Source organism: Eurytemora carolleeae, unplaced genomic scaffold (assembly GCF_000591075.1).
Source record: "Eurytemora carolleeae unplaced genomic scaffold, Eaff_2.0 scaffold12, whole genome shotgun sequence".
In the NCBI taxonomy this organism is placed as follows: domain Eukaryota; kingdom Metazoa; phylum Arthropoda; class Copepoda; order Calanoida; family Temoridae; genus Eurytemora; species Eurytemora carolleeae.
The window spans coordinates 111,264-122,587 of NW_019396142.1; the positions used below are offsets into that span (position 1 = coordinate 111,264).

General features: G+C 31.6%; 1 protein-coding gene across 1 annotated transcript in view; it reads left to right on the forward strand.

The window, feature by feature from the left end:
• The first annotated feature begins 4,667 nt into the window (after positions 1 to 4,667).
• Positions 4,668 to 11,324, forward strand: part of LOC111696201 (uncharacterized) — a 14,558-nt gene continuing 7,901 nt past the window's right edge. Inside the window, exons 1-9 of the mRNA XM_023465749.1 lie at positions 4,668 to 4,959; positions 5,451 to 5,513; positions 7,159 to 7,220; positions 7,945 to 8,010; positions 8,493 to 8,545; positions 8,905 to 8,992; positions 10,038 to 10,079; positions 10,410 to 10,569; positions 11,221 to 11,280. Coding sequence (XP_023321517.1) covers positions 8,503 to 8,545; positions 8,905 to 8,992; positions 10,038 to 10,079; positions 10,410 to 10,569; positions 11,221 to 11,280 — 393 coding nt within the window. The 5' untranslated portion in view covers positions 4,668 to 4,959; positions 5,451 to 5,513; positions 7,159 to 7,220; positions 7,945 to 8,010; positions 8,493 to 8,502. The remainder of the gene's footprint in view (positions 4,960 to 5,450; positions 5,514 to 7,158; positions 7,221 to 7,944; positions 8,011 to 8,492; positions 8,546 to 8,904; positions 8,993 to 10,037; positions 10,080 to 10,409; positions 10,570 to 11,220; positions 11,281 to 11,324) is intronic.

Sequence of the window (11,324 nt, forward strand, 5' to 3'; positions counted from 1 at the left end):
GCACAGTTAAAGTTTAATGTACGTATTTATGCAAGATTAGCGAGAATAGATGTAACGTAGTTAGCCTATCTTTACACATGTTTACAGCTTAATTTAAGTATATCACATGATTGAATCTAATCATGCTACATATTCAATTTAAACGCAGTTTCAATGAATAATGTCATTATGCACCATTAATGTGCAACATACTGTAGGTTTACATAAAATGTTTACGTGATATTTGCAATATGTTTTCAAAATGATCGTTCATTTTCAATCGATTTTCGTTCGTTTTTTCAGTGAAATTGTTTGCTCAATAAAATCCTTCTTTCAGTAAAAAAATTGTTCTTACAAATTAAATTAATTGGAAATGCGGGTAACTGTTTATTTCTATAGTCTTCATAAGATACTTTTTGTTTTCAGTGATTTATTTTGTAAGCTATGAAAGTGAGTTTTGTTTTGAATTGCGGATTATACTCAAAAACAAGAAAGTAGGTTTTGTCTTGAAAATGCAACAATGTTTCAAATTCAGGATATGTTAGAAAATGGAAAACCTGACATTGTCTTGAAAATGGGCAAAAGATTTTTTATAAAAAACTAAAATTACAATTTTTATTACAAAAAAAGTTTAAAATTGGGAATTGTTGTCCTCGTCATGTTTTATAAATTGTTGGTTTTAGTTTTTACTATCGACTTTTACTCTGGATATGGGCCAGGATCACAAAAACCCAGTCTTTTAATTTGTGCCCATTCACTCAGTGTTAGAAATGGACCAAGTCTTAGTTTTGGAACTAATGGCGCCTGAACTATCAAATCTAACAGTTTGATCGAACTACCGAAAGCATTTCAAAATTATTCGAAATTATGACTAGATCTCCATTAATTTAGTTAATTCTTAAAATTCGGATTATTATTTCGAACAAAACTATTAATTTATTCGTAATGCTTTTTGTTGGTTCGGTAATAGGAAGAAAATGAAAATTTCTTTAAACAATGCAGCGTAGTCATACTTTGCGTAGAACTCTGGTTTTGAAACAGTTTCCCTGTTCTCGGTAGAATAACAGTTGTGTTGTGACCAGTAGACCTGACAGTATGCTTTAAACCTTCTTCATGCTACCCTCGTTATACAGTGCATTTATTAGTTATACCTTCTACTTTTCTCAGTTTAAGGGACTAACCACGTATTTACAAATACATTGTCATAACTTTTTACTTCATTCTGGACATTTCAGGGATAAGGTCGTTCGATTTTTTCAATTTAAATTCAATCGCGATTTGTTCAACTTAAAAACTTACAGAGTTGTTTTTTGTTCCTTTTTTATTTAAAAAGCATCTACCGACAAAAAAAAGCAAATTTCGATCGCAAGTTGCACTCACAAGGTTAAGCTCACAATGGGATAAGAACGAAACTGTTAAATATTTGTGACCCATTTTTGGGAAAGGAATGCAACGAATTCAAACATTTGTCTTTGAAAATAATCAATCTATTTCAGGCGAAACCCCAATTTTTTTAATTCGTTGATTTCTTAACCCTATTCCATCTGGGGGGGGGGTCAATTTCACCCCCCCCCTGTAGTTTTTTTTACATAACTCAAAAAGTATTGGTCTGAGGCTGTTGAAATTTTCTGACTTTTCCTACATACCCAAAGCACTTCCTTCAGGCCTAAAGCCCGGCTTTAATGCAAACGGCCTGAGTCCTCAGGCACACTGCCTGAATGACAGCTTTTTTCTGTAACAAACTAAATCTTTGTTTTGACCCACTTCCATTTGTCAAATTTTGATAAAATTTAGCTTTTTGGAAAGCCTTTGACATAAGGAAACGAATTGCACAAGTTTTGCGAGAAAAAAATTGCAAATTTTTTGCAAAAAACCTGTTAAAGGAAATTTGCACATTTTTAGTTTTTCTTGATTAAAAATCAAGTTATTTAAAATTTTGCAAAATTGTTTGCATATTTGAAATGGCATGGTCAAAGGCTTTTCAAAAATGTATAAATTTTCATTTTTTGGACAAATTTTATTTTGCAAACATTTTTACTATATAACTAGATTTTGCGATAAAAAAATCAATTTTTGCAAATTTGCAAATTTTTTGGTAGATTCTAAATGTAGTGCACAAGAGCTTTTCAATGATGTATCATTTGTCTTATTTGGACATCAAACATGGGATTTAGAGGGGGGCCCCCCCAGCATATTCTGGTTTTCAAGTACCCCAGCAGAGATAGGGTTAATATGTTCACTGCTGTTTCTGGACTGTCCAATGTCCAACTTGAAATGCAAAGAGTTAAACTCAAAATTCAGTGATTTAAGGGTTTTTAACACGGTTTATCCTATCTAAAATACCAGGAAATTGATTAGAAACCTTGGTTTTCTAAAAAGACGCAATGATAGTTTTCCACTGAAAATATCGATAATTCTTGTCCTCAGGGAAATTTTTGAACGGTGTCATTGGTTCAGTTTTGTTCTAATTAAAAAAAAAATATGGATGGTTTGTGTATTTTCAAATAAAGCAAACATTCCCTTTATGAAGAAAACTATTTATCAAACTATTAACTTTTAAAGCGATATGTAAGAAATTAGGCAAAGAATTAACGAATTTATTTGATTTTTAATTTTAAGAAGAGTAATTTAAATTTTTTTTAAAGATTCGTCTGAATAAGATTCATGTGGTTGAAAAAACAAACATCATAACTCATAAGTCATAACGCATCCCTGAGCGTCATGTTTTTCTAATTAATTGATTGTCCTAGACACCTAGCTCCCCCCCCTTCCATCCCTCCCATCCCACTTTCTACCAGTTTCAGATCATTAACTAAAGTTCACCTAGAAACCAAATTAAGAGCTGGAGGATAAGAAATTGAAGAGGAGAAATAAAAAGAAGATTGAAAATAGATTCAGATAGAAGCAAAGAGAAAAATCACAGAAAAAATTCGGATAAAAAACACATAATCAATAAAATGTGAATTAAAAAAATTTTAAATTTTAGAAATGTTGAAACTTCTTGTTGTCTTCTCCTTACTTGGTGCAGGGTTCTCAACTCCAGGTATGATGTATGAAGGGTGAGTAAAAAAACCGCAATTATCGATGTTTTGGAGAATATTTTCAAAATTTTTGTTTGCTCCAAATTGTTATAAAAAATCGCGAAATATATTCTTTTGTTTTCCAAAATTTTATAAAAATTCATCAAATATTAAAATAAGATAGATCAGATAGATATTGATAAGATCAGATAGATATAAAATGTAAATCTGCTGTACATGCTATCAAATAAAACCAGTTTTGAACTGTTATAAGTGCAATTAATTGGTTTGCAATTTATTTGTTATATCTGAATCTTATTGAATTTTTCAAGTTCGATAAAAAAACCGTCAACTTAATCTTAAGAGACGCTTAATTAAAAGAGATACATACAGACCCTTTAACCATTGTGTAGCGGGATTAAACTTTTTAAATAACACATAGAATTAAGTCGCTTAGAATTAAGTCGAAAGTCCCTTGAGTTTTAATAATTATGAAATTATGTTTAAATGTAGATCTCCAAAGTAACTAATCTTTAAGTAAAAATGGACCTCATAAACTTTAAAAAAAAAATTCATGTTTTTTGTTTTAGTTGAGTTGAGGCCAGGAGACAGGTATATTAATTCTAATGATAAAATAAATTTAAGTTTTAACAATGACTCTCTATCCAATATTGTGAGAGTTAATAACTCTCAGGAGTTAAACTCATATATTCTAAACTTTATCGAACAGAGTTCTAATTCTCAACAAAACTTGACAGAAACAGATTTGAAAAAGGTTGATCTAGCAAATTATATACAAACAAGAGGTATAGAGAGTTCAGAAAAAAACTCTAGTTTCTCCGAGACAAATATTTACTCAACGGCAGAAACCCGTCTGGAAGAGATCAGCCGTAGGCTATCCTCTTACATCTCAGAACAAAGCTTAAACGCTCCTAAGAGTTTTGATGCGGTAGTTGACTCTACAGTTAGTCCAACAATAGAAGACTTATTAGAGAAATCTACAGAACCAACCACATTTAATGGAGATGAAACGTCTGAAAACCCAATGAAGGATGAAAATCAAATAGTTGAGGTGTATATAAATGGTGTCCCGACGTATATGGAGGAAAGTGCTCCAGTTTCCAATTACCAAGATGATGAGTCAAATCTTGCTGAGGAACAAGCACAACTCACAGGAATATAATGGTTAAATGATTTAACAGTTTTACGTGAGCTTTTCACGCTTTTTAAACGAAATTTGGACTTCTTTTAATTCCCCCCCCCCAGACCCCCGTGTTTTTATTCTCCATCACTTAAACACGGTTTACACTAGATTTATTCACTTTTCCAAATTCATGGTTCAGACAAATTTCACAAAAACGGTCAAACGTCATGTCGATGTCTCAAAAAAATAGTTCATTCCTTTTTTTGTCATTTAAGCTACAGATCTAAAATTTTGTTTTTTGAAAATTTTAAAAGATTAACGTTTGTTCTATTTTAATGATTTTGTCTTAAAAGTTGGCCTATGGACATAATTATTTCAATCCCCTATGTCAAATCTAAGTGAAAAATTATAGTGATGGAAGGGGCGATTGAATCCTACTTATAGAAAAAAGAAAAAATATAGAAAAAAGAACGTCAAACTTCCAATCACGTTTTGTATTTTTAAACAAATATATTCCTAGACGACGGAGAATATACATATCCGTATTTTTATTCTGATGGCTATCCAATAAACAGTCAATTAAATGATGCATTTGCCTATGATGAAGATCTTGAAGAAGAACTAAATAAGGAATTGCATGATTCTGAAGGTTCTGGTTCTTATAATCAACCTCAGGTGTATCCAGACACCGCACTGACCAGCCTATCTACTCTTTTGAGAAAGCATCTAGACGACAGCGCCTCTGGTGGTGCAATACCGAACTCCCAGCTTTTATCGTCTCAATTGGATTCAGAACAACTGATTTCAAAATACCAGGAATGCACATTCTTTTGATAAATATTTACAAATTCTTACACTGTTGGTAAAAACTTAAGCATTTTGTTTTTTAAATAGTATTTTAAAATTACGGACATTTGATTCAATGTTATGAACACAACGTTCATTAATTTTTTTAAAATCACGATTTAAGCTTAACGCTGTAGTCATTGTAGTCTAGTAAAATAGATTATCAAGTACAATAGGGGGCAACCCTGGGGCAACAGACAAGTTTCAAATATGACAAGTAAGACAAAATGTTCTTCAATTAGTTGACATATTTTCCAAGATTAAATAAAAAAGTTTAACAACAGAAAATAAAGAACACACAATTGCATTTATTTCACTGTCAGATAAGCACTTTATTATCACATTATTAATAATTTTGTCGGACACCATACGAATTCTATGTTGCCATCTATTGTACTTAATAATCTATTTGGTCCATAGTATCTTAATCCCACCTTAAATTAAAGCTGGTTGCATATTAGGCTCCGTTTGCTACTGATTCAGATACCTTGAACATCATTCTAACTCCGAACCCAAAAGACAAGGAAAATATTTTCTTTCTAAAATCGATTTTAAACACCGTATTTTACCTGGTTGTATTTCTAATTTTTAAACGTGATTACTGACTAAAGGGAATGTAAACATAGTAACCCTGTGAGTGACATGACCTATTCATAATGGCACCTTGTGAATATAGTAACCTTGTGAGTGACATGACCTATTTACAACGGCACCCTGTAAATATAGTAACCCTTGTGAGTGACATGACCTATTTACAACGGCACCCTGTAAATATAGTAACCCTGTGAGTGACATGCCCTATTTACAACGGCACCCTGTAAATATAGTAACCCTGTGAGTGACATGCCCTATTTACAACGGCACCCTGTAAATATAGTAACCCTGTAAGTGACATGACCTATTTACAACGGCACCCTTTAAATATAGTAACCCTGTGAGTGACATGACCTATATACAACGGCACCTTGTAAACATAGTAACCCTGTGAGTGACATGACCTATTTACAACGACACCATGTAAATATAGTAACCCTGTGAGTGACATGACCTATTTACAACGACACCATGTAATTATAGTAACCCTGTGAGTGACATGACCTATTTACAACGGCACCCTGTAAATATAGTAACCCTGTGAGTGACATGACCTATTTAAACGACACCCTGTAAATATAGTAACCCTGTGAGTGACATGACCTATTTACAACGGCACCCTGTAAATATTGTAACCCTGTAAGTGACATGACATATTTACAACGACACCATGTAAATATAGTAACCCTGTGAGTGACATGACCTATTTACAACGACACCATGTAAATATAGTAACCCTGTGATTGACATGACCTATTTACAACGGCACCCTGTAAATATAGTAACCCTGTGAGTGACACGACCTATTTACAACGGCACCCTGTAAATATAGTAACCTTGTGAGTGACATGACATATTTACAACGGCAACCTGTAAATATAGTAACCCTGTGAGTGACATGACCTATTTACAACGGCACCCTGTAAATATAGTAATCCTGTGAGTGACATGACGTATTTATAACGGCACCCTGTAAATATAATAATCCTGTGAGTGACATGACATATTTACAACGGCACCCTGTAAATATAATAACCCTGTGAGTGACATGACATATTTTCAACGGCACCCTGTAAATATAATAACCCTGTGAGTGACATGACATATTTACAACGGCACCCTGTAAATATAATAACCCTGTGAGTGAGATGACATATTTACAACGGCAATCATTTTCTTAGAAAAATGCCGTGAACTAAACACATCCTTATTTCTCAAACTTCATTGTTTTAAAATAGAAAGATGTGATAAGCTATATAATCTTAAAATAATCAGACACAGATTTGAAGGGTATCTTTGTAAATCTGACATGCCACTCTATAAATGAAGGATTACTTGAAATTTGCTGTGCGGTACAGTCCCATTTAATTGTAACCCTATTATAAAGCTATACAAGTTTGTTAAAAATTAAACAAAAGGCATAAAAAAGTACTGATTTAAGACTCCCATAATATATTTCTTCTAAATAATAAAAATGATTTGCTAAACGTTTATCTTAAATTTATTTTATTTCATGCATACATGAAAATTAGATTGGTAAAGTTTTATGTAAAGTAAAAGATATTTTCACAACAGAGCTCACCAAATATTGCAATACTACCAACATCAGAACTCCCAAGAATATCAGATAATATTAGGTATAATAATCAAAACTAACTTTTAGTGAATTTCGCATTTTTGAAAGAATTAACAGAATGTTTTTCTATGTTTTAAAAAAAGCACTTACACTTTCTCTGAACCTGTACAGAGCTGAAACTTTAGATTTGGATACCTTTAATCCCAATCGCTTAATCTTAATATCCAATGTGAAAGTTATGATTTTCGTAATCTCCTTTTTTGGTACACTCTGATTGCTAGAATTTTAGGCACTTATGCGGATTATAACAATCTATAGATTTACAAAAAGAGAAGATCAAGCACTCATCTCAATATCCACATTTTTAAAATTTTAGCTCAATAGACAAACGTTAATATTTTCGAAATTACGAAATATTCGTTTGAAATTACAAATATAATGTTTGGCACATCGTAAAGTTTGCAACCTTAATTCGATAATGAAAATCTTGTTATTACAGCAACTTTTTCAACGATTTTACTGTTAATATTTTGACACAAAAAGCATCATTTAAAGGGAAAATTAAGCGTAATTTTAAGTGACCCTCCAGGTAATAATGGCAAATGTCCGATTCACAACAGATACCATTAAAACATTGATATTTAATATTTAATTTTATACTTGATCAGTCAAAGCTTTTAAAAGTACCATTGTTTATCGAGCATCTCTGTATGGAGGATAAATAAAAATTACGCTTTCCGTCCCTGTCAGCAAACAATTTCAAAATTATATAGATTTTCATCTAGTTCTGATATTGGAGTGGACATTGAAGCCATTTTAAACTCTCTGGCCGGCTCAGCAGCTAAACTTAGGAATAAACAAAGAAATCATGATTTTTCATGTAATTTTTTAATTTTGAATTTTGGTATCTCTAAGATTTTAAATATCTACATAGATATTATAATGAAACTGAGTTCTTGACAATAACTCACATTTTTTAATCCCTGTATTTGCATCCGGATGGTGTAAACCTTTGATATTTCAAACGTGGCTATTTCATCTAATTTATAGTTCTGACGTTGGATTTATAAGTTAGAGGGATTAAGAAATCTGAGTTTATGTCGTTCCTTTAAGAAATTGTTTAATACACATTTGTAAACCTTAAACTAAGTCTACACCAATTATTTAGTCGCGTAAAACTTGTGACCAAAATTTAGTCAAAAAACCTGTTATTTTCCCTGTATCTTTACTTTGATATATTGTATTTCTTAATCAGATGATGTTTATACATATTTATTTAAGTTTTCAAGATTACAAAACATCAATTTTTTGAAAACATCTGTTTTTATATTAGAAATCAGCCCATGCTTGTTGAAGAAAACCACACCCAGCTAATAAAAAAACCAGGTATTTATGAAACATTTAGAATTAGAAAAGATAATATTTAAACAGTAAAAGGAACAATATACGTATTTTCATGACATATTCAACCCTGTTTAAACTCATATCTAAGTAATATTGCTGTTCTTCTATCTAAGCACATGCTTATTTACCTAATTTTTACCTGCAGCATAAATCCGCAAGACTCCACAATTAAAAATGATAAAATTTCCGACAGAAATGAATTGGATATTTTATACCTTCTTGATCACACAAAGAGTACTAATATGGATTGGATATAATAAATAATAGATGGTCACCAAAAAATACGTCTATCGTTCCTATCAAATGAAAAATGAAATAGAGCTAAGACGACATTAAATTAGGTCTTCCAACAACTGTGAGAGTAAAGGAAACATTATCCGAGATAATGGGAGAGGATTCCGATCCAGTTGTCAATGTAATCAGTAACAGGTAAGAAGTATTTACAAATAAGTATGAAAAACGATAAATACCAATGCTGCAAATTAAAAATTTGCTTTATTACATCACTAGCTCACTTAGACTTGTTTTAGTTTTATACAGTGAATCCCGTATATGTGAATATTTAGCAAGAGTTTTTTATAATGTTGTATTCTCAACATATTTAAGGTCAAATGCTGCGGAAAAACGAGTTTAATATATTAATTGCTGTCCTTTATATTTCAGGGCTATTAATTTACCTTGAATTAAAATTAAATAGCAGTTTCTTACGAATTATCAAAAAACTTTTGACTCTACAATAGTATTTGGATATATTTTTATAAATAGTATTCAACCCTTAGAAGCTGCATGCATCTCAGCAGCTTTTCTGTGAAGACGAGTAAATTTCAAGACGACATTTCATGCACTTTTAATATGTATTGCTTAATGTGATATTGGCTGTAGAAATGCAAATTTTAGAATTATAAACTTAAATTTTTAATTGGCAAAATATTCATATACTAGCCTTAGAGTGCGCTTTGCGCCCATCTTCTAAATTAATTGTGAACATGTTCTCTTTTCAAAATTTTAAAAAAATTAATGAAGATCGAATTTTGATGGAGACAAATATTTAAAATTTCAATCATTCATAAACCTTCCCTGGGGTCCCTAGATGTCCCACAAAAAATTTGGGCCCGATCGGTTCAGCCGTTTTGACGTTTATTGGATACAATCAGACAGACAGACACCAAGACACCCAAGCAGAAAGACTAGCCAAATTTATTTATGGGTGTATTTGTGTGTGAGTGGGCTGTGTAACCAATGACCATACAACATTTTAATCATAAGGAGAAATAACACACATTATTCTCTGAGAAATAGTGTCATACTTTGCTACTATCCATACAATTACCTTTTTGTTTTGTAAGAAATTTAAAAAGAATATTGTAGAGGTTGAAGCATTTCGGATTGTTGTGATATTAACGTTCATTAAAATTAAAAAAACTATAAAGGGAAATTAAAACTTGCATGTTTAATAACTCTTTACTTTATTTAGAGAGGAAGAAAATTCATTTTTGGATCTTGATTCATTAATTAGGTAAGAATTAAGAATTACTAAAACCACAGAGAGTCCCAATAAATATGGAAATTGAAATGACGATTTTTCACTCACAAATGGTTTCTTTTTTCATGCATATCATGTATACACAAAACCAATAAAGAAGTCACTATAAAGTTAGTTTTTACAGGCATGAAATTATTGTTAATGACGTTTTTGCCAAAAAACATTATTTTTTTTATAGTTTAAAGAACTAGTTAAACGAATTGACAAAAAAATTTTAGTTCATAGTTTTTGAGATTTTTCTCAATATAGTTTAATATATTATTACAATTTCATTTTTCCCTTTGTTATTGTAAAATCTGTTAGAGAGGTGACAGGAGAGAAGGAAAAGCTTAAGTTTGACAGCGGTAAATCTAGCAGCAGTGTTGGTTTGGAAAACTTGAAATTGAATGTAACAACAAAAACTAATATTGTTAATATTTTCTCCTTCAACATATACCCAAGTCAGGCAGGGAATACATATCAGGTATAATACTATTGTTTTTCAGTTGCCAAATCTAGAATTTACTGGACAAATTTCCGGTTTACGAAATGGAAACTGGAAATTTTACGGTTTCCATTCCGTGAACCGGAAAAATTTCCGGTTTACGTAACGTAAACCGTAAACATTCCGGTTTCCATTTGATCCGGAATTCCGGTTTACGCAACAAATTTCCGGATCATTCCATTTCCAAAATGGAAATTTTTTTTCCGGAAAAATGGAAACCCTAGAATTTACCCTTTTTTCACAAGTATCAACTCATAAGCCCTGTCTTTTACTTCAGTGGTTTTATGTTATGTTAGTTTTCCCGTGGGAGAATTAACATAACATTAAATTCTGTTTGAAGTTTTTCATTGAAAATAATTTTCTAAGTTCGGAATTTATAAAGGAAATAAGGGTGGTTAAACTAGTTATTTAAAGAAGGACATGTTTGATTCACATCGGCACCAGTCCTTTAAACCTTTAGTCAGTCAACAATAAGGAAGAAATAGTCAAAATTTTATCTGGGCTTTTACAAAGAAATCAAAATTTGTAAATATAAATTTTGATACAGTACAATTAGGGTACGATTGTGAATTAGGTATGCACTTCTTTTTATAAAGGGGTCACCTGAAAGAATGTATTTTATCCTTTTAGGTTAAAGAGTATTCACCTCAGGGGACTAGTGTAGATACTGATGCACATGTTTTTATTCAGGTGAGCACAAAAATTATTCCTGCTGGGGGGGGGGGGGTTAATTT